This window comes from Microtus pennsylvanicus, chromosome 18 (genome assembly GCF_037038515.1).
Source record: "Microtus pennsylvanicus isolate mMicPen1 chromosome 18, mMicPen1.hap1, whole genome shotgun sequence".
In the NCBI taxonomy this organism is placed as follows: Eukaryota; Metazoa; Chordata; class Mammalia; order Rodentia; family Cricetidae; genus Microtus; species Microtus pennsylvanicus.
Window position 1 is genome coordinate 22,767,990 of NC_134596.1, and position 24,579 is coordinate 22,792,568.

The 24,579-nt window shown below is 43.4% G+C and overlaps 1 protein-coding gene across 6 annotated transcripts in view; it reads right to left on the minus strand.

The window, feature by feature from the left end:
• Positions 1–2,143: 2,143 nt before the first annotated feature.
• The window catches only part of Chd2 (chromodomain helicase DNA binding protein 2), a 113,184-nt gene continuing 90,748 nt past the window's right edge, over positions 2,144–24,579 (minus strand). For all 6 annotated transcript variants that reach the window (XM_075952233.1, XM_075952237.1, XM_075952234.1 and 3 more), the window contains 6 exons: positions 24,307–24,441; positions 22,305–22,483; positions 18,053–18,152; positions 15,244–15,457; positions 9,975–10,221; positions 2,144–5,291 (listed from right to left, as the gene is read on the minus strand). In XM_075952233.1, coding sequence (XP_075808348.1) covers positions 4,958–5,291; positions 9,975–10,221; positions 15,244–15,457; positions 18,053–18,152; positions 22,305–22,483; positions 24,307–24,441 — 1,209 coding nt within the window. In that variant the 3' untranslated portion in view covers positions 2,144–4,957. The remainder of the gene's footprint in view (positions 5,292–9,974; positions 10,222–15,243; positions 15,458–18,052; positions 18,153–22,304; positions 22,484–24,306; positions 24,442–24,579) is intronic.

Below are 24,579 nucleotides of genomic sequence, written 5' to 3' on the forward strand. Positions count from 1 at the left end.
TCCCCTGGGCAGGGTGTGGGCCGGCTGTGGTTCCGCCGGGATTCATGTTCTTCTGCTGCCCTCTGCAGGATAGTTCTAGAATCACACCTACTCCGGGATGGTGGGTCAGATTCTCAAGCGGCCAAGGCTCCATGTGGGGAGAGGGAGGTCTGGTTAGTTGCCTGTCAACTTGATGATAACTAGAGCCTTCTGGGAAGAGGGGATCTTGATTAAGAAGCTGCCTCCATCAGATTAGCTTGTAGGCAGGTCTGCGGGGTCATTTTCTTGATTAATAGTAGATGTGGGAGAGCCCAGCCCACTATGGGTGGTGCCCACCCCTGGGCTGGTGGTCCCGGGTCGTGTGAGCCCATAAGCAGCACTCCTTCACGGCCTCTGCTTTAGCTCCTGCCTCAAGTTCCCACCCAGACTTCTCTTCAAACCCCTTTACTCCCTAAGTTGCTTCTGGCCTTTGTGTTTATCACAGAAATAGAGCGCAAACAAGGACAGGTTGCAAGAGAGGTCTCTCATCTGTAGGGCCTCCAGGAGCCCCATCATTCTGCCTTTGACAGTGTGGCTAGCCAAGCCCATCTTGTGTGTTCTGCGGGGCTTCCATCCTTGCTACCAGAATGCAGACTTCGTAATGCAAGCTTAGGTGTGAGTGGAACACAAATGCCTAGGTTGGAGTCCCAGTCGGACACAAGCCTTGCACCCACTGGCCCATGGGCCCCCCTGTGATCCCCTCTGCCTGGGAATTCAGAGAAGGCAGAGAGTCCATGTGAACTCTCCCCTTGCTTGCTCTGAGTTATCTACTCTGGACATGTTTCTGGTAGACTATAGACCTGATTTTTGTTTCCACACAAAGTCAGAGAGCCTTGTGGCCAGGGACAAGTCATTTGGACACATAACTCATCAGGATATCCCCAAGACCTGCCACAGGAGAGAGTCCTATCAACAGGGGCTGGGCAGGGCTCCACCATAAACAGGAACGTGCAGGAAGGTTTTATCTGTTTCAGCTGCATCCAGATGGTACTCCACAAAATCAGGAGGCAGCAGGGATTAGAGTTCTGACCTGGAATAGGATGGAAGGGGCTTTTAGTTAAAGCCTCAGCGGCGATGCTAGCGTGGCTCCTTTAAGAACCACAGGCTCTATTCTTCTCTGGCAAACTGCTGGTCTTTAGTTCTCAGTAAGTGACCTTTCTGTTGGCACTTACTGAGCAGGACTTGTGGTGTTTGCCAAGCATCTGCGTCCCTGCCAGGGAGGCACTGGGAGGTGAGGGCCCCAGGCCTGCAGCTTCCAGTAAAAGGCAGGCATCTTGGCAGCAGCGGCCCTGGAAGCCTGTCACTGTTGGGAATCGTAATAGATTATTGCAGCACTTGTTCTTAAGTTTCCCAGAGCCAGCCCAGCTGCGCTGCGCTGCGCAGCACAGAGGGAGGGATTACCAGTAGTTTCTTCAGAGGAACGCCTCTCCATGCTTCTCCACTTTGCCAGGCCAGGCTTAACACTGGCCTCTTACACCCAAGGGTCCCAGAAGGCTAGCAGGGTGGAGTCCCAGCAGCTGGCCTCTTACCACTATTCAGAAGCATGGGTTTATAAAGAAGTGAGCTTGGGTTCAAAGTCACGTTTGTAGCCCTGGGCCTGGACAAGATTGCAAGGAGGCTCTCCACTCACAGGCCAGGCTGCTTTTGCTCTGTCTGGGCCATGTCGGAGCAGAGCCACCTCTGTGCCAAATTGCAAGTTAATGTCTGTGTCACGGTTCCCATTAGAAAGGCATCTTTGTCCACTCGGGAATATATAACCCAACTGTGAAGCGCATAAATGCTGCAGGCTGACAGGCCTCCCCAGGACCCCCAGAGCAGCTCAGGGCAGTCCTGCATGACCTACCCGCTTCAATAGCTCCATGCCATCTCATGAGGTGCACAGTTGTGGGCTGTGGCCTGGGGCTGTTCACACACAGGAAACTGTCTATAGCAACAAAAACACAACTTAGGAAAAAACCCATCAATGACAAGCTTGGACACATGGCCACGCCTCCAGCAAAGGAAGAAGACAGAGGAAGTATCTTCAAGGCATTTGCCTCACACCAGAACGTAACGCAAAGGGTTAGCCCGATTCTAAAAATCCTTAGTAACGCTTTTTAATATACAAGAATCAAAAGTACAGCAGTTTTACAATGTAGGAAAATTTAATACATACTATATAAACAACATTATTTACATCAGAAATCACTAGGACAGTGGCATTTTTCACAAATATAAATTAATTACTGTTTAGTCAACAGGTTTCAAAAGTCCACAAGTTTACAAGAAAAACCACCTGTCCCCAAATGAGTAGGGACAGGTGGACTAAAGCAGCCTGGACCCTTGGCATGGCTCTCTTCACCTGACACAGCTGGCCTCAGATGAGCGACAAGACCACAGGTGCTGGGCCTGGACACGGCTCCTGCTGACATGTGGGTTTTGGTCTATAAGATTTCAGTGTTGCTGTGTGTGTGAACACGTAAGTGAATCACCTTTGCTCTGCAAAGCCTGACGCAGCTGCCGGCCACACCAGGTCAGAGCAGCAGCAGCACAGTGAGAAATGTTTGCGTTCCCTTTGCGGGGCTTACGGAATGACTACACAAGAGTCCAAGGAAGGACCAGGAGGTCGGGCTCCCGCAGGCTGGCCAATGAGGGGACACCGTGGTCAGCAGAAACATCACCTTCCTGGTCTAGGGTCACGGTGCATCACAGTACTTCAGGCCTTGGCAACACTCACTCTTTCCTCAACCATGACAGCCTCGCCCACCTGCGCAGACTGCTGCTGTAAGCGTATGGTGCACATACTGGTTTAAAGCAAGAGGAAAGCCTCCTTTCTCCCAACCCACTCGTCAGATACACTTCAAAACCCACAACAGATGTCTGATGGGAGATACTGCAATCTAGAATCAATGTAACACTGATCTGGCCAACATCGCCTTTTGCTACATATTATGGCACTTTAGTCCTGAAGGAAACAAAAGGAAGTTCCTTTTTCCTCATGATGAGACATCTTTGAGAATAACTTATATCTTCTACCAACAAGTTGAAAGAGAAAAAGGCCTAGGTAAGCGTGGAAGGGCAAGGCCTCCACCTTGCACAGGGCACCAAAGAGCCCAGCAAACCAATATTAGTGTCGATGTCATCAGCAAGAAGCTCCAACTCTGGTTTACTGTTCACTGTGTGAGAAACCGTGGCGGGCCACCAGGCAGGAGACTCCAGCCAGAGGACTCCAGTGCATGCCCAAGATCAGGGTGAGGGACCAGGTGCCATGAGGCATCCAGAAGGCGGTCTATTGAGCACTGGCTGCAGGGATCGACTCAGTACAGCCAGGTCCATGGTGCTCTAAGTAGCGGAAGCAATGGCCCACCACCGCCATGCCATGGCCAGACGATGGACTCAAAGACACAATTCAAGCTTGTCTTGGGAAAGTCATTAATGGTACTGCCCAGGATGGGTCCACCCCATCCCCAAAGGAGTTCAGAGAGCTGAATCCTGTGTATGTCCAAAACAAGACTTTTCATCAACTCAGAATGAGCCTGGACTCTCACCACACCATCTATATGTTAAAGTCAGCTTTCCTGTGTCCATCTAGAAAGGCTTTGGATACCTTAACAATACTGGCAAGCTATACTGAAAGTGAGTCAAACCAAAGGCACAACCCAGTTATCCATACGCTGAGAAGAGCCATTCAATGATGCAACCCACCAACCTGCCCCAATCTGACCCCAACAGGCCTCCTGTCCTCTTACAGCTCAGCTACCCCAGTCATGGCTGTTTGGAGTTGGGAAAATTAACTTAGGTTTATACTCTACAGATCATAAAGAAAGAGGACTTGACGCTGCTGAATCCTAACTTGCAATGGAAATGTAACCCCTCAGATATTTTTCCCTGACTGAACCTCAACTGTCAAGATGTTTGGGTGTGTATAGCCTGCCTCTTCAAGCTGTGTAAAGGAACCGAGATGCAAGTACATTCACTGACCCACTCCAATACTGAAAGCTCCCTGCTTGCTGGCACCACCAATGCCCACATTCAGAACCCCACCCCTCCCCATCTGCATGAGTGCCCCAGCTCTGGGCTTACCAGCAGGCACCCCATCAGCAGGCCACCATCAGGACCTGTGACTCAAGACACCCACCAGGGATTCCTATTTCCTGGTGACACTACCCCAAAGCCCCATCTCCACCCTACACCCACTTAGCCCATGCCCCAAACAAGTAAGACCCACGGTGGCATCAATGACGCCAATGTCACAGTTCTCTAAAGTCGGCCAAAGGGATCCAACTTTCCCTGACAAAGAGGGGAAAATGGACTCTACCAGAAGACCAAACGTTTGAAATGTACAGAGATAGTATGGGAAGAATTAGTGTTGGCGGGTGGGACGCCATTGTGGAAGTTGTTTCCTGTCTCTCTATGCCCACCCCACTTCACGTAACGAGACCAAGTGTGTCACTTCTCCCAGAAACATCTGAGGGGTATACGTGCTCCCCTTTCAAGTCTTGCAGTGTGAAACCCACCCTGTGACCTCCCACTTCCCATCAGCAGCACCCTCACGTCATAGTGAACCAATCACACGCTGTCCAGCAGGTCCTTGCCCTGGTCACTCATGCTGAATATAACATTCATTGACTCTCAAGATCCCCGATTCCTTCACAGGGAAAGCAGCCCAATGAAGCTGGTACATAAGTCACCTCTTCCTCCCAGCACCCACGGAGGTGGGAGGCCACAAACGGCTAGGCTGGGACAGGGTGCCAAAGTGCAGGAGTGGGGACCAATCCAAAGCAGCAGATGAAGGCCTCCGACTCCCTGAAGTGCTCCTTCAGCTGCCAAGTTAGTGGATTCAGCAGCAGCGTATCCAAGACCTCCACTCGCTAGCCTGACCACTGGCCACCGCTGGCCCAGACCAAAAAGTCCAAGTGCTTGATGACTCCCGTGATCGCGCCCCGTTTGGAGCTGTCCTTTATGTTTTCCGAACATTCCAGTTATAGTCTGGGTTGTTTTTCTGTTCTAGCGATCTCTCCAAAGGAGACCTGTGATCCAAGGGTGACTTGGAATCATGGGGAGACTTCTGGGAAGGGGGTGAGCGAGGATCTGAGGCTGCAGCGTGTAATGAGGGCAGGGGCTGTTTGTATTCCCCCAACTTGTCTGTGTGGAAAGAGCGGTAATGGTCTGAGGGTCCCTGGCCGTGGTAGCCCATTGCGGGTCTGTGGTCAGACATTCGTCGAAAATCCTGCTGGTGGTAATTCTGGGGCCTAAAATCATCTGATCTCCTCCGTTTAGAGTCATGATGGTGCCTGAAAGAGAGATGCAAGGATCAGCTGAAAGACCACAACCAGACTCTCCATCTTCTGCTGTCATTTCCTCATACACACATGGACCAGAGACAAATGTTTCTATCACCAGGAAACCAATACATACACACACACACGACCCAGACACGGTCAGTTCTTTCATACATAATGGTAAAAGTATCCTATGAAATGACGTGCCCTCCTCAGAGCTGCAGTGACATGTGGACACACGTGGACAATCTCTGACAGCTTTGCAAACTCACTTTCCCTTCAGGAAAACACAACTATAAACATTTTCACGTTTCTTCATCATACTCAAGAGAAAAAATACACAGAAATTATTTGTAAATTATTAATAACAGCAAAACCCAGAATCAACCTAGATATTCAGCATTAAAGTTGCCTAAAATTATGCACACTGACTCAGCCCACCAGGGACTCTCTAGCCACCACACATAAGGCAGCCTCACCTACACACCTAGACCCCCACCATACAAGTAGCTCAAGCCTGGCAACTGCTTGCTAAGGGCTGCCAACTCCTTCTGGCCCCTTTTTCTCCAAATTCACCAGCTCCCAAAACATTCCCTTCCAGGGACACTCATATCCACAGGACGCAGAGACCTAGAGTCCTACCAACAGCCTGCCTGAGACCCTCCAGTTGTCCTATCTGGCCTTTAGACCCAGGACTGGTCCACATTGCCAGGGGAAACTTGTTCCAAGCTCCTGACCAAGACTGAAGGTACCAGGCTACAGCAGATAAGCAAAAGACCTGAATTGGAGGCTGTAACATCAAATATGAGACAAAGATAAAATGTTTCACTCTCAGTCCTGCTCTAAATCCTGAGCAGTGCAGAGTCCTTTACTAAAGGAAAGGTGACCTGAACACATCAGAAAACTCAATCAAAACCAAAGTACAGACAGACAAACTCCAACTCCAACACAACTATAACACACACACACACACACAAAGAAGTAAGCAACATGTCTCCAAAAACACCAATCTATAGTATGGCTCCAAATAAAAATGACCTAGAAGACTTAGGATTTAAAAAAGATTTCACTATGAGCAAACAACTCAAAGACAAAGATGAATGAAGGAATAAGTAAGCCAATCCAAAATATGAGAACAATCTGAATTGTTGAAGGAAACCCAAACTGAAATGATACCGGGGATGGAAACCTCAGTAAGCCGACAGAAATCCTCAGTAGAAACCCACGACAACAGAAAGGATCATGTCTGCAACAGCAAGGATGGAGACAGAGTAACTGGATTCCTCCATAAAGGTCAGTGAGGAAGGTGTCAAAGAAAGCACCAGCAGAACATGGGAGAATGTGGGGTCCATTAGAAGACCTCGCCTCTGTATTATGGCACGAAGGGGAATACAAAAGAGAAGGAAGAAAGTATCTTTAGTAAAATCAGAGAAGAAAATTCCCCAAAACTAGAGGAAAAGATGCCTATTCAGATACAAGAGACCTAGAGAATATCAAATAAACAAGGCTAGAAAAGGAAAAAAAAAAGAAAAACAAAACAAACACAACCTCCATGGCATATTATAGTTAAAACATTAAAAATACAGAATAAAGGGTATTTAAAGTTATAAGAAAGAAAATACAAGTCGCCTAGAAAGGCAGACACACGAGAAAACACAGAATAATACCGACAGCACCCTTTAAAGCAGAAGGGCCTGGAAGGATGGACTCCAAGTCCTGAAAGACCACAGCTGTCAACCAGACTATTATACCCAGCTAAACAATCTATTAAAATTGAAGGAGAGGGGCTGGAGAGAGGGCTTGGTGGTTAAGAGCACTTGCTGCTCCTCTAGCCTTTAGAGGGCCTGGGCACAGTTCTTATGTCAAGAGGCTCACAACCACCTATAACCCACTTCCAGGGGGATCTGATGCCTCTGGCCTCCTAGGGCACCTGTACTCATAAATGCATATACCCACATGCAGATACACACAACACCTATACATAAATAAAAGTAAATATAAATCTATAAAAGCCAGACAGTGGTGGTGTACACCTTTAATCCCAGCACTGAGGAGACAGAAGCAGGTAGATCTAAGTTCAAAACCAGCCTGGGCTGCATAGTTTCAGGATAGTCAGGGCTACACAGAAAAACCCTGTCTGGGGGGTGAGGGGAGCTTTTCTTTAAAAGATAATAAAATTAAAAATTAAATTGAAGAAATAAAAACGTTTCATGATAAAAACAGACTAAAGGGTTGGAGAGATGGCTCAATAGTTAAGAGCACTGGCTGCTCTTCCAGAGTTCAATTCCCAGCAACTACATGGTGGCTCACAACCATGTATAATTCTATGTGGTGCCCTCTTATGGTCTGCAGGCATACATGAAGGCAGAAACACTGTATTCATAATATCTGTGTTTTCCAATGGTCTTAGGCAACCCCTATGAAGAACTCACAAGGGGTTGTGACTCACAGGTGGAGAACGCCTAGACTAAAGGAACTTGTGACCACTAAGCCAGTTCTGCAGAGGATATTAAAAAGACTATTTCAATCTGAAGAGAAGGATGAATAACCCGAGAAGTCAAGGGAACAAGTAATTAATGAAAGACAGATAAGGGTGTGTGTGTGTCCCAAATCATGTGTATGTGTGTGCATGCATGTGTATGTGTGTGTGTGTGTGTGTGTGTGTGGTGCATGGAGGGAGTACTACTGTCAATGGTATCTTACAGGGCATCTAATAAATTACTGGGCATGGAAACTACTAAGAGAATAAGATACATGAGATAAGCTAATCAACGGAAACCGCCACAAATGAAATCGTCATCAGATAAGGGTACTGAGACAGTTCTTAGAACGGAATTCTAGCCAGGATACCATAACTTCAAGTAGGATAATAGTAAGTACAATTCTAATTTCCGAAGGAGAGAAATGGAAGATGACAATAATCTTTGAAAAATATTGAAAATCTCCCAAATTTATGGGTGAAAGACGTTCAGAAAGCTGAGTAATTCCTGAGTATAAGAGACACAAAGAATTATCTGCCAGGGCTGGGAGGCGGCTCTGGCTTAGTACATTCAAAGCCCTGGGTTTAATCTCTGCACCACACAGGTATGGAGGCAGGGAGGACAGTCAGGCAGATATGCACAGCGTATGATACATATGCTACACTGCATAGCCAGGGCTTGAAATAGTAACAGTCTATAAAGAGGAAAAAGGAGAACAAAGGCCTTGCTTTTTGTCAGAAAGCACACAAGCAGACAACGGAGGAGTCCCTGAAAGTCTGGAACCAGCAATCTAAAACTTTATACCCAGCAAAGACACCCTTCAAAATAAACACCTTTCACAGCACAGCTCCAGTAAAACACAAAAGGAAAGGGGCAAAAGGACAGACCAGGCAAAATGCAGACCCACACAGCGGAGCCAGACGAGATGACAGAAACCAGGAGGCAGTGAGGTGGAGGCTCTTTCATCTGAGGTGGCTAATGCGAGCTACTGTTACTCATCTAACTGCAGCTTCCAAAACAACAGCAGGACACCAAAATGACGCATGAAATTTTGCCCCGCTTTAAAGCCATTGTACAGTCTAAACATAAAGTATAACATGAGCCAGGGGAGACCGCTGTTGCTATGAAGTTCAGTCAACAGCCTGACTCCAACTCACAATCTGGAGCTGGCTTACTGCCTCACTACGGCACTGTATGGCTGCAGAGAAGGTACAACCTCCAAGGCTCTGACGTCAACCATTGGATGCAGGCAAGCAAGGACCGCCTCGTACCCATCTCTGCTACCTGGTAAGACTGAGGGTCACATTAAGAACTAATACTGTTGACTCTAAACTGTGTGTGTGTTTACACGTGTAGACACATATGTAGGTGTGAACGCACATGAGTGTGGAGGTCAGAGGCCAGCCTCAGCTATCACATCTCAGGCACCACTCATTACAATAACTTATTCATCTATTAATTCTGTGTGCACGTATGTGTGTGCATATATGCCACAATATGTATGCAAACTAAACGCAGCTCATCAGGCTTGGCTGCAAGCACCTTCACCAGTTAAAACATATCTCAGAAGGGTTGCTGGGAGAACAGTGACATTTTCTCTAGTGATGCAGCTACTTGTAACTTACCCATGCCATAGATAACACCCCACCCTACTCATGCAGCAACCACAGCAAACTCACTGGGTCACAACAACCAAAAGCATGGGGCAGAAGGACTGCAGCCAAGGTGGGGAGGGATGAGAGAGGGTACTGGGGTGAAATGACCAAAATTATATATTATATGCATGCATAAAAATCTCCAAGAACAAAGGAATACTTTTCTTTAACGGGGTGGGGCTAGAAAGATGGCTCAGGTGTTAAGAGCACTCACTGCTCCTGTAGAGAACCTGGATTCAGCTCCCAACACCCACATAGAAGATTACAATCTTCTGTACCCCAGGTCCAGAGCTAAACACACTCTTCTGACCTCCCAAGGTAGGTACCAGGCCCACACATGGTACACACATGCACATGTGGACAAAGCCCTCATCCACCTAAAGTAATAAATACAGCTACAAAACTCCCTCTTCCAGCATCCTAAAGCTATCCTGATAGCAGGGATATGGGATTTAGAACTGATCCATGCAACACTCAGTATGCATAGACAGACAAACCCGTATAAGCATCACCATCCTTTCTCCTATGAGCAGGTCCAGTCGGGTCACACATCTACTCACCTGTCATAATAGTCTCTGTGTCCCCGGTGGTCTCGGTCACTGCTATACTGCTCATATGGTCTCTTTCTGGACATGTTGTTAGGTCGGTAGCTTCCAGAACGGTGGGCATCCATATGTCTCCGGTCACCATAATGGTGATCCTTGTACCAGTGCTGCTGCTCATACTGATGGTGCCGGTCACTGCCCCAGGGCGCATTGTTACCACCGCCATAGTTGAACTTTCTTTCCCTTTGCCAGTCTCCTCGATCTGAAGGAAGAGAACTGTTTCGTAACTGCAGCACATGGCGGCATTTACTGCAGGTGGACATGTCAGGAGACAACCATTGCCTCCTCAGCCTTACGGCTAACATGAGTAATGAATGAGTCCTAACATTTTCTCTGCTGCCAACAACTTCTAAGGCAAAAGAAACTCTATCACCTCTGTCCCTGCTAAGATCTTCCAAATTATGGCTTACATGTTTCATTCTTGCTTGCCCCAATGAGCAATAGACCCTTAAAATGAGATTCACTCAAGAACCCCAAAGGAAACTTGGAAGTGATGATATTGTTTCACTAACGCCCTCACATAGCTGAAGGTGCTTCAACCTTCTGAGAAGAGTTCTTTTGAGCCTCTGAAGACCTCTGTGACTAAAGGCTGATCCCCAAGGGGAAGGGCACCACACTGAGATGGCACCTCCTAGTCTGGGATACCAGCTAATGCTTCAACAAGTTTTCAAGCACCATGCCACCTACTAGGGAAGATAACTAAAACATGAGAACAAAAATTGAAAGAAAAAAAAAGCAGATAATGGGAAACAACACAAAGAAATGGTTCTGACACTGAGGAAGTTAATAAGCAATGACTTTTAAATAACTGGAACTGGAGAGGTAGCTCAGTGGTTAAGAGCACTTGCTGCTCTTATTGAGGACCTGATTCAGTTCTCAACACCCACATGGAGGCTCACAACCATCTCTAACTCCAACTCTAGGGGTTTTGTGGCCTCCTCTGACCTCTGTGGGCATCAGGCGTACACAGGATGCACAGACAGACATGCAAACAAAATACTCATACACATACAAAGAAAAGTAAGTAAATCCCCAAGTAACAGCAATTAATTCAATATTTTTTAGGTTAGGTCTGATTTATTATATAGCTTTTTCTGGTCTTCAACTCAGAAGTCTGCCTGCCTCTGCCTCCCCACAGGGCTGGTGTAGGTGTGCACCACCACACTTGAGAGGGAAGAAACAAAGACAAATTTTTCTTTTAAAAAAAATTTGAAAGTTTTACAAAAAGTCTAAAGGGCACAAACACATGCACAATCTGTTGAACTGAACCCAGTTCCTCTGGAAGAGCAGCCAGTGTGCTCTTAACCCCTGAGCCATCTGGCCAGACCCAGACATAATTTTAGTGTATAAAAATTTACAGGAGATGTGGGGGCACTTCTTAAGATAATACCTTGCTATGTAGCCTCTAACACAAAATCAACTGTGTGTATGTGTGCGTATAAATGGAATTCTAGAACCAAAGTTTAAGAAAGAAATGTACTTCTTGAGTATTTATAGGAAAATTGAATCAGTAAGATAAATCTTATATTAGGTTTCTATACTTTCTATATGCTTTAAGTCTTGTTCAGTATTTTTCCTTTTATTCTTCTGACTCTAAAAATAATTTTTGCATATTTTAACTAGTGAAGCAATAAACAATGATTAGCCATTGAATTCAAACACTCGCCCTCTACCCCACTAGTCTAAGGCAATAGTTACCACTAACCATTAAATTCAAACACTCTCCCCCTACCTCACTAGTCTAAGGCAATAGTTACCACTAACCATTGAATTCAAACACTCTCCCCCTACCTCATTAGTCTAAGGCAATAGTTACCACTAACCAGACTTACACTTTCACGTCCTTCTCTGTTCATACAAGGCTGTTCTTGGTTTCTCAGGAAGTCAAGTAGTTACCATACAACCAGAAATCCCATCCCCATGTACCTAGCTACAACAATTGCAAACAGGTATTCAAGCAAATATATGAATATAAATGTTTGTATTAGTACTATTCTCAACAATAAAAAAGGAGAAACTTAGATGAGTGAAAAAAGTATATCCATTGAGTAAAATACTATCCTCCCATAAAAAGAAATTAAGTATTGATTCACACTAGAATTAGGATGGACTTCCAAAACCTTTTGCTAAGCCAGTCACAAGAGGTAGCACACTGTATATTCCCCTGTATATTTACAGGGCACAATACAGATAGCTAGAAAGATAGAGAGGACGGAGAACAGGAAGAGAATTTCCATTTGAGTGATAGAGAAATTTAGGAAGGGGCAGAACTATTGTGCAGAACTTTGAATGTACAAATACCACTGGATGGTTCACCTACAAATGCTTACCTGTTTGCTGTATGAATTTCACATCAGTAAATTTAAAGATACAGACATGGGTTTTTAATACATGATTAGTGTAAAAACATAACATGATTACTGTTTGCTTCTTATTATTTCCCTCATTGACTTCTCTTTTTTTCAATTTTATTTATTTTTCTTTTACATCTATGAGTGTTTTTGCCAGGATGGATATCTGTGGATATGCACCACATATATGCAGTACCTACAGAGGCCAGAAGAGGGAATCAGATTCTCTAGAATTGAAGTTGCAGATAAGGTTGTGAGACACCATGTGGGTCCTCTGGAAGAGCAGTCAGTGCTCCTGCCTTGGCCTCCCAAGTGCTGATGTTACCAGCAAGTGCACAATGCTGGTCTAGCCAATACTCTGTAAGGTGGATGGTTTTGGGTACAGATGTCCTACACTCACTCTACCATTCTCCTAATTAGTGGACATTCAAGTTCGTCTTCAATAGCACCCTACCAACTATGTCCTCATTCTACGGAACAATATCCACACAAGAAAGAACTGTGGCCAAAGGTCAATATATTTGTTCACTTCAAAATATTTTCTAAAAAAGACTAGATCATTTCCTATTCTTAATAACGAGTGTGCATTTCTCATTTTAATTATTGCTGATTGGAATGAGTGAAAAACTTTGTTAAATCTCTGCCTTAACACTTCCTGAATGGCAAGCGTGGTCATTCTGCCATATGGGTGGTGTTACTTTTCTGTATGAATTTCCTAATCCTTAATCTATATCTTTAAAAACAAAACAAAACAAAAAAACTACATAGTTGTATTGAAGTTTTAAGGAAAACTTTTTTTCTTTGGGGGGTGGTTTCAAGACACAGATATCTGCCTGACTCTGCCACCAGCAGGCTTGAGGAAATCCACTCAGGATTCTCCTGCTTCAGTCTCTCTAGTTCTGGGGTTACAGATTCCACCACAGTCATCTTGAGTTTGATTTCTATGTTTTTCTTTTGTTTTGCTTGTTTGGAGACAGGGTCTCTCTATTATGCATTTCTGGCTGTCCTGGACACACTTTGTAGACCAGGCTGGCCTGAACTCAGAGATCCACCTGCCTTTCTCTCAAGTGCTGGGATGGAAGAGGTGTGCCACCTTGCCTAGCCATTTCTCCTTTTTTCTAAACAAATCTCCAAAATTTAATACAATCTACTTTCCTTCTTCTTTTATAAGGTTTGTTTCAAAGAACTAAATTTCAAGTTTTTTAAATTAACAAATAAAAATTATATACTTATTTGTATATGTCTTAAAATACATGTTAATTGTATAATATGTATGCAATGGCTAACTGAGTTAACACATGATTTTGTGTCGTGAGAGGCAGGTAACTAATATTCCTTTGGGTACAGGTGCCACATTTTCTTTTTCCACTCACTACTGACGGACACTTAAGCTGATTCCATGTGCTACTCTTGTGAAAAAGTATTTGGCATTAATAAACCGTGAGATCTGATACCTTTGATACACTTAAGTTGTAGGTCATATGAGAGTTCTATATTTAATGCTATTGAGAACCCTACTTGTGTTTTCTATAATGGCTGTGATAAAGGCTGCCTTTTTCTCCACATCCTTATCCACACTGTGTTTCTTTGGTAAGAGTGTGGCCCATAATGCTGAGTGCTTTTCTATATACCTGTTGGCCATTTATACACCTTTATTAAGACAAACCTGAGACTAACAGGTCTCTGAAATAAAGGACTTATTGAGGTTCAGATGCCTATCTAAGGGTCAAAGGACAGGTCACAGGTTAAAGTCCCTGAGCCACCAGTAGCATGACTCTAGCAGCTGGGAAAATGTCCACTGGACCTAAGGCTACTTATAGTGAAATCTGAGGACATTAAATCGTATTTTTTTAAACAAACCTATGTTGTTTACTGAAAAAGACTCAGGTCAATACAGATGGCAGCATCTTGTATACATTAGTCCATAAACAAAGTCTCTGATACATCCTGGTCTGGTTGATTCCAAAGCGAAATGCAGTGTGGCTCCATGGGTACTCAGCACAGAATGGGTGCAGTCCTCTCGACTGACTTAATCATCTTCTTCCATCAAGGCCCTCCCTGTCTGGCCTATACATTAATTTAGGGCATCTCAAGAGTTCATCACCATCTTTTGAGAAATGTCTATTTAGATCCATCCGTCCCCCATTTTTTAACCAGTCCTTCCACTGCTTATTTTTTCTATCTGGTTATCTCTTTGTCACCAACTCAATATTAGCAGTTTAAATGCCCACCTTATACACCTATGCAAGCCTGTAGGACATTTTCTTAATTAGTGATCATTCTTGTACATAGAATATAAGTTTTTCTATAAGTCTGCCTATTACCTTTATTTTTAAAAAGGCTTATTTATTTATTATGTATACAGTATTCTGCCTGTATTGCCTGCAGGCCAGAAGAGGGCACTAGCCCTCATCACAGAAGGTTGTGAGCCACCTGGTGGTTGCTGGGAATTGAACTCAGGAACTCTGGAAGAGCAATCAGTGCTCTTAACCTCCAAGCCATCTCTCCAGCCCCACCCATTACCCTTTTTTTTTTTGGTTTTTGGAGACAGGGTTTCTCTGTGGTTTTGGAGCCTGTCCTGGAACTAGCTCTTGTAGACCAGTCTGGTCTCGAACTGACAAAGATCCGCCTGCCTCTGCCTCCCAAGTGTTGGGATTAAAGGCGTGCGCCACCACCGCCCGGCTCACCCATTACCTTTTAAAGTACCTGTGATCCCCTTAACTTAGAGCTGACCCTTAATCTTCTAGATCTTTACTTCGTATTTTATAAAAACCAAGAAGAGACAAGAAGGTCTTGGGGAAAGTACAAAGGTCCTTGGAAAATGAAATGATTGGGGATTTGGACACCTCTTTAAAAGTTATCTAACGGCCTACCTGCATTACTAAAGTGTCTCTTGTTGGGGTGACTGTAGTTATCTCTTGGATGTCCATGCATCTGTGGGCCATGGGAGGCAGGCAAATGAGGCTTCTGAGGATGAAGGTTGTGTGAGGTATGGGACTGAGACATCAGAGAGTCCCGGCTGGAACCAGAGGCCTCTGGTCGAAATGGTTTCTTACCACCAAGCGTATCATCTTTCTTCTTTTGTTCCTGGCAGAGTAAAAAAGAAAAAAGAAAAAAAGAAAAGAAAAGAAAAGCTTAGGACCCCGGCTTAGCTCCTGAGAGCAGAATAAAGATGCCCTCCTAAACAGTTCCATCTTGTTCCTCTCTTCTGAGCTGTCATTTAGTGACGTCTTACCAAAACTGCTTGCGAACTCTGCTGAGCTCCACAGCTCCAACAGCCTGACAGGGGGCTGCCTGGCTGTTAGATTACCACAGAAAACAAACCTCTGCTAACAAGCCCCCGTGTAAAAAAAGAAAAAAAAACTTGCCAGGTGTTCCTGTACATAGCCTATTCAAGTGGCCAGGAAGTTGGCACTTTCAGAGGACTTTCTAGGCTACAAAAAGCCATGACTGCTAAGCTCTCAAGGCTTACTAGAGTTAAGAACTGCCAGCTGTCAAATGGAAAGAGACAGTACACTAAAGTCCTCAAGCCAGACACCTGACCCTCCAGCTATACCATTCCTTCACCCAAGTAAAATTCTCAAAATAAGTTTTCAAGTGTAAAGTGGTTTAAAAGCTAATCATGAGGAAAATGACTATTAAATAACTTGGTCCATATCTAAGGCTTTTTGTCTATAAAGAACAGAAAACAAATATTAATTTGTTCTGTTCTTTGTTCATTTAGCACATTATGAAAATATCTTCCCCTACGTGATGTTAAATACTACCATATTTCATTTACTGCTTGACTGTACTCTTCAGTAAGAATACATGACCATAATCCTCCCACTACTATTGGACTACAGTCATTCCCATTATAAACATGCTTAAACCTTTGATTATTCCCTTAAATTAAACACTTAGATGTAGAAGCATGATCTATTCTTTGACAAATTTTGAAGAATTATTGTGCTGGTTTATTTTATGTCAGCTTGACATAAGCTAAAGTCTTCTGAGAGGAAACTCAATAGATAAAAGCCTCCACAAGACAAGCCTGTAGGACATTTTCTTAATTAATCATAAATGTGGAAAGGCCCCCGCCCACGGTGAGTGGGTCTGTCCTTGAGCTGGTAGTTCTGGGTTCTATAAGAAAACAGGCTGAACAAGCCAGGGAGAGCAAGCCAGTAAGCAGCACCCCTCCATGGCCTCTGCATCAGCTCCTGTCCTGATTTCCTTTGAGGATAAACAATGAGGATGAAAAATAAGCCAAATAAACCCTCTCCTCCCCAAGATTGTTTTGTGCATGGTGCTTCATCACAGCACTGGTAACCCTAAACCAAGACAGCTACTCACTCCCCACACTTGGATATTGATCCATTTGTCACTCAGCTTCCTGAGCTTCTGTGGAGTCCTCCACTACTATGAGTAGATCCTCAACTCAACTTCCCAACTATTTTATTCTTCTCAGGAGTCTTTCACGGATTTCTATGATGACTAGGGGCCAGTGAGATAGCTCAATGGGTAAAGGCATCACTAAGCCTAACAATCTGAGTTGGATTCCTGAGATACACATTATGGAATGATAGGAAACCACAGACTCCTACAGGTTGTTCTTGAACATCACGGGGTAAGAGCTGGCTCTTGCACTCCTGTGCTTGTGCTCTCTCTTGCTTTCTCTCTCTCTGTCTCTCTCTCTCTCACACACACACATATACAAAAATAAATAAATATATAAATATAAAATTTTATTATGTTTAGAATTTCACTAATACACAATTACTATATTAATACTATTACCACTACATTATAGTCTTCAAAATAGCATTACATTATGAACTATTAGAGGGTATAATTCCCAGGTCTATAATGCATTAAGTTCACATTAGAAATTCTTCTAAGTGCCCATGCTGTTCCTGGCATGACTATAGACAATTTGGAAATAGCAGTAGTGTTCATAAACCTGACACACTAGTAAAAGTGGAACAATTTTCACAATTGCTCCTCAGTGTCTGATCTGGACATGGAGCACGTGGCTGATTAGTAGACCTATAGGAGGGCCTGTCTGCACGAGAACTGACTCTACAGCAGAAGCCAAGTCACCTTTATGCCCATCTCCCCACTCAAATGAAAGAGCAACAATCTCTGGGCACTGCAAGTGTCTACTCCTTTAAGTAAGCAATTTGGATTCTTCTATGTAAGAAACTGGATGGATGACACATACGTGACCGTTTAAGAATAGGAATAGATTTCCCGCCTAGGATCCTGGGACTTAGGACTAGCCACATTACAAACTACACAAATAAATGAAGAAGAGAGGGTCTAGAAAATAAGTGCTCCAGGTCATGAGATAACAGGGTAACAAATTCATGTCAGGACTTTAAAACACCTCTAATGTACTGGCTATTATACCTAATAAATAACAGTCTTACTGTCTGGCAACTCATGGAGAATTTTAAGAACAGCTAGTAAAATGAAAAATCACATTGCATGAAATTATATTTGGATCACAGACAACACACTCTGTGACCTGTTTGGGCTGTACTGAAACCACGTAAAACACAGGCAAAGTGCCAGTGGACTATCTACTATCAACAATCCTTCAGATTTTTCACTACCAGCCCAGGGAAAAGCAAAAACTAAGGGAATTTTATGTGCAATTATCTTTATACACTTATATAAATTAGGACTAGATTCGTATTTTACCTCCTCTTCTTGAGATCTTTTCTTATGAGCCATCTTATATAACTTATGTAGTTTTCGTGCATCAAATTCTGTAAACTTGGAAACAAAAATCCATAGGTTCCTAAAAGAAAAATTGTACTAGTAAATTATACAATTTAAAAAGTGATTTTATTGTTGTTTTGTTTCTTCAAGACAGGATTTTTTTCTGTGGAGCCCTGGCCGTCCTGGAACTCACTCTGTAGACCAGGCTGGCCTTCCTCTGCCTCCTGAGTGCTGGGAGTAAAGGTGTGCACCACTGCCCCAGCTACTGAATTTTACTAGGAACTGTTCTCCAGGGCCTGCACTAAGCTGGGTGTACAAGCTCACGCTGTGATCCCAGCACAAGGGAGGTTTTTCCGGTGACCTTCAGATCCTCAACTACAGAGTGAGTTTGAGACTAACCTGGGTAAATGACACTCTATCTCAAAATAAATAAATAAAACAAAACAAAAAGTCTTTGCTTTGTTTATATATCATTATGCTGTATATATGTATATATATGTATATCATATATAACATATTGTTTATATATCAGTAATATATCATTATGTGATTCTGTCAAGAGTTTGACACTGAGATGGGGATTTGTCAACAGTATTAGGAACCCCGAACGTACAGTTCTGTAAGCTTTCCTTTACCTGGCCCACACACAGGACACTGCCACACACTATATCTCTGCCACCATCTCCCACACTGGAACCAACAACCAACTAGTAACCTGCACCACTGTCATGCTTTCTGCCCAGCTGTCACTACTAAGGCCTGTCATCTCTTTTCCTTCAAACTCTCAGGAACTCGTTGTCCTAGCATGGCACTGTTGTATATAGCACAGGAATGGCACAAAAATGGGGTTTATACAGAGAGATCCTGGAAGTAGCAGTAAATCAGAAACAACGTTTCTTCTCACTTTCACTATGGCTGCACTGTTAGGACGCTGATTAGGAAACATAGTGTCAGACAGAGAGCCACTTAGCTCACTGAGGCCTCTTGGAACAACAATCTTCTGAGCACATTCCAACCGAGCCCTAAACACACCCGATGTCCTAGCTGTCCACTTACACCTCTGCTGAAGCTCTGACTATGCTCATTAAGAGTTTCCACTTAGCTTGTCTATAGTCACAGTTCAAGGTAGACAGCCTCCCTGACCACCCTTCTGCAGGCATTCTTTTGTGATTTTTAATTTCTATTTATGATTTTATGTTTATGGGTGCTTGGTCTGAGTGTGTCTCTGTGTACTATGTGCATGCCTGGTGGCTGAGGAGGCTACAAGAGGGTCTGGAGTTATTAATGACTGTGGACCGCTATGTGGATGCAGGGTCCTCTGGAAGAAGAGTAGGTACTCTTACTGATGAGCCATCTTTCCAGCCCTGTAAGGCATTTTCTAACACAACTTCTAAAACTGTTTCCATACCTTTTGGATGGATAGTTTCTATGGAGGTCATAGCGTGTGTTGCCTTTGAACTTTAAACAACCAAGGACTTTTCAATGAACTACTGCTGGTGATGGGCATTTAAATGGCAACAAACCCAAATGCACAGGAGGCAGCCTAAGATGACCGTCTGCTATCCTCTGCCCTGGTGAGACCAAAGCCAGATTATGCTCCATAAAGGGAAAAAATGCAAACCGTTTTAAGAGGAAAGAAATGATTTTTCAAAAACTCTGTCTTGTATGTCAGGGGTATGTGGCATGCTATCATTAGCATCATGACTGAGGTCTGAAAACCTACTTTTCACTTCAAAACTGATCTACTAAAGTAGGCCACAAAGATACATTAACCATAAAGTACATGGACTCAAAGTAAATACAGTTTATGGAAATAAACATTAGCCTTTCAAAATTCCCTCTAATACTGGGACCTGAAGCCAGGGCTTTGTACATGCTAGGCCCTTATTCAGTCACAAAGCTACATCCCCAGTCTGGTCCTCCCATTTTTTTCCTGTTTTATCTATCTATCTATCTATCTATCTATCTATCTATCTATCTATCTATCTATCTATCTATCTGGTGGGGGAGGGTGAGTTTGAGACAGGGATTCTCTGTGTCCCGGCTGTCCTGGAACTCACTCTGTAGACCAGACTATCCTCAAACTCACAGAGATCCACCTGCCTCTGCCTCCTGAGTGCTGGGATTAAAGGCGTGGACTACTATTGCCTACTTCCTTTTTCCTTTTTATTAAGACAGAGTCTCACTAGGTTGGCCAGTCTGGCCCTGAACTCAATCTATAGCCCATGAAGGTCTTGATATTTGACCCTCCTGTTTCATCATCCTGAGTAGCTCAATTACAAAACCGTGCAGCTATCTTGACTATTGTTACTATTGCTTTAGAGAGTTGTCATTTTTTCAAAATATCTAAACAGAATACACGTTGAGTGTCCCTATTTTGAAAATCCCAAGACTGATGTCTCAAGAAGAAAGTTACACTCTTAACCTTATATGATGGGTCACAGTCAAAATGCATTGTAAAAGCATACCTATAGGCTCTGTAGATTAAGTGTATAGGAAATAAAAGTGATTTTGTATAAGATTTGATTTCCACTCCCAAGACATGTCATTAATTATGTTTATGAGTAGTTCAAAATCTAAAATATTTCTGATTCTAAGCATCTCTGATAAGGGCCACTTAACTTGTTTATAAATTAATACATATAAAATATACATATATTTATATATATATAAATATATATAAAAAATGTCTTAATCTAAAGTACTACTAGGAGTTTTTATTTTTTTAATATTTATTTGTTTATTATGTATACAATATTCTGCCTCCATGTGTGCCTGCAGGCCAGAAGAGGGCGCCAGATCTCATTACAGATGGTTGTGAGCCACCATGTGGTTGCTGGGAATTGAACTCAGGACCTTTGGAAGAGCAGGCAATGCTCTTAACCACTGAGCCATCTCTCCAGCCCTCGGAGTTTTTTAACTTAAAAATTTCCACCTCCTTCCATTTCCCTCCCCATACTAGGAGTTTTAAGGAGATGAAAATGGAGAATCTACGTTCATGTGCTTTTAACTTTTCTTTCACTTCATGTGTTATTACCTCTACTGGCTAGTTTTTATGTCAGCTATGGAAAGGAGAATATCAGTTGAGAAAAGGTCCTCACCAGATTGATTGCCTGTGGGCAAGCCTATCACATATTTTTTAAATCATTTATTTATTTATTCTTGTTTTATGTGCACTGGTGTTTTTGCCTGCACGTACATCTATGTGAGGGTGTCAGGCAGCCTGGAACTGGAGTTACAGACAGCTGTGAGCTACAATGTGGGTGCAGGGAATTAAACACGGTCCTCTGGAAATAGTCAGTTCTCTTAGGCAATGAGCCATCTCTCCAGCCCCCATCCATTTTCTTGATAGATGATTGACATATGAGAGGGCCCAGCCCACTGTAAGAAGTGCCACTCCTGGGCCAGTGGTCCTGGGTTCTATAAGAAAGCAGGTTGATGCCGGGCAGTGGTGGCGCACGCCTTTAATCCCAGCACTAGGGAGGCAGAGGCAGGAGGATCTCTGTGAGTTCGAGACCAGCCTGGTCTACAGAGCTAGTTCCAGGACAGGCTCCAAAGCCACAGAGAAACCCTGTCTCAAAAAAACCAAAAAAAAAAAAAAAAGAAAAAAAGAAAGCAGGTTGAGCAAGCCATGAGGAGCAAGCCAGTAAGCAGTACTCCTCCATTGGCTCTGCTTCAGTTCAGGTCTCCAGGATTCTGCTCTGACTTCCCTCAGCAATGCAATGTGACCTGAGAGCCATAAGCTGAAATAAACTCCTCCTCAGGTTACCTGTGGTCATGGTGTTGTATCACAGTAATAGAAACAGTAACTAAGACAGTACGGAACCAACCAATTTTTTATAATAGATATAATAATATATAACTACTAACCTGAGATGAGTAAAGCATTATTCTAGTTCCTATGTCTTATGGGTTTAAAGCAAATATTCTGAGAATAATCCAGAAAGACGATGATTATCATCATCATCACCGTCATCTTCTTCTTCCTCTTATAAATTAAATTAATGGCACAATCTTGCCACATCAGAAGGCTGGTCTTGAGAAAATGACAAAATGGCTTACTTCATGAAAAAGAAGTTGAAGCCTACAGTTATGCTGTCAACAGTTAAATTTTGTTGCCAAAAGCTTTATTAGGTGACTATGCTGCCTATTTAAAAAAAAAAAAAAAAAACAGAGCACACCCACATATTGTCAAATGAAACTGGGGAGATTCAAGGCCAGGGTGGGTTACCTCCTCCACAGTTTGATGTGCTCCTGGTCTGAATAAGCTTTAAGGCACTCGGCTATGCGGTCTCCAATCTTCAGCAGGCAGTTCCTGGTGTGCTCCAGCTGTTCTTGCACATTGAGTCCCTTGTCAGGTTTGTCCAACTGCTTCAGTGCCTTCTTCACAGGCCTCATCCTCTCTTTACACTGGAACAGGCCAACAGAGTAAATGAACCATTGCAAGAAAGAGTTCATTATCATGTCCACACACTCGAGATTGAAGAAAACACACCCCGCCGTCATGCTACATGTCACTATAGGAGTGGGTAACACCAGTGAAATGGGACAAGTGCAGATTCGTAGAAACTCTGAGGAACAAGTGCCGTCACCATATTTGGGATTACGTGAGGACCTTTGATACCTGACTTAGCCTCTCTGAATGTTGTTTCCTCATCTGCAAGAGGGCTGTGGCCACTAAGAAGATCAAATGTAAAACAGTATTATAGGCTTAACCTGAAAACCATGATCATCATAATGAAAAAGCAAAAACAAAACCACGATACTCAGGTCATTTCCTCAGCTAGAAACTCGTGGGCATATTTCAGTGTTTAACTTCAATTTTTAAGATGTAATAAAAAAAGACACTACAAATTGGGAAATACTTACAAATGACTGTAAAAATAACAAAAAAGCATAAGTGATTGTGATTCTGCAGAAAACATAGATTACCATGTAGCTCCAGCTAGCCTGAACGTGCTATGTAGCCAAAATTGGCCTTGGGTTTGTACTCTTCCTGCCTCTGCTTCCACAGCAGTGCAGCTACAAACATGTCAACATACTTAGCCACAGATGTGGCTAATATGAGCAAGACCCTTGGTTCAAAAGCCAATTTCACAGAAAAGGAAAACCAGTACCACAGAAGCAGCAGATATTAGTTTGTTTATATGCAACAGACTAAGGAAGAACAGGAAAATGATGAATTTGTTCATTTATTCAATTCATTCATTTATTGATATCTTTCTAGTACCTAAGTGAACTTCATATAAAACATAATGCTCACAGAAAATAAAAGAAATTAAGAATTAAGAAAACTGACTTAACTACAAAGAAAAACTATGCATATGCTAGGATGTTTTAGTGTACACACAGAAAGGTCAAAAGACCTCACATAACTGGGTCAATCCCTCTTCTGTCAGCCTAGGACAGTATTTTCACATTTCAATGAAGACAGCTTCTCCTTTAGACCAAAGGAGGTGCTGAAGTGAGCTGTGACGCAAAGAACAGAGTTGGGGAGCACAAACAGAGTCCTTCCCTGAGGACACAATTGCATGTCCTGGGTCAGTGCTCAGCTCCATGGCATGGAAGCAGGTATGGTCCTCCTCCTCGCCAGCTGGCAGTCTCAACCCCACTCGAGCCACAGCAGCCACCATACATGCTCTGCCACCCTGGCATATTTGCGCCCCCCACCACCACCACCACTTCTCCCTCTTATCTTCTACTCTTCTTTCGGAGCCCAAAGCAAACATCAATTCTTAGACCTTTCAGACTAGGTCAGATTCCCTTCTTACTAGACCTCCACAGTAGCCACTTTCTCCTCTCTACCTTATCATAAGAGTACCAGCATGATCCAGGGAGTTATCATCTACCCTAATACTGTTCAACTTAGTCACTGATACTAGTTTCTCTATAAACAACAAACCAGAGAAGAATAGGCAAATTCTTCTTCGAGATGGGATCTCTAAATGCTCTGCTTCCAATTCAGCACACTTCTATTTCCCAAATGCCTTTGAGAACCCTTCTAAATTCTGCAGGTTCCTGTACAGGTGTGGAACATATAAACTCATGTGGGTCCACATATACTCATAAAAACAAGAATATAAGATATCCTACTATTCTGGTTCAAAATACAGTATGCAAACATAATAAGCAATACACAAGTTTACACAATGTTCCACATCTGTGGATGCACCTGTGGAGGGCAGAGCACAGCACTGGGCCCAAGCATCAGTCCCCTCTATTTCACGACTTACAATGCTGAAGGTTTCCTGGTCCAGATCATCATCTTCATCCTCCCCAATGGGAATAGGTTCACTTCCTGCTGTAATGTGGACAGGACCCTGAGATCGCTTTGATTTACACGAAGACTTGGCATCACCACCTTTAACCTTTCAAAAGAGTTACAAAGAGACCTTGTCATTTATATAATCTTGAAATCTGGGTAGACTTTTTATTTGGCTTTGTTTTATTTGGTGGTGGAGGTGGTGTTCCTATGAATATAGGTATGTATGGGTGTGCATGAGTTT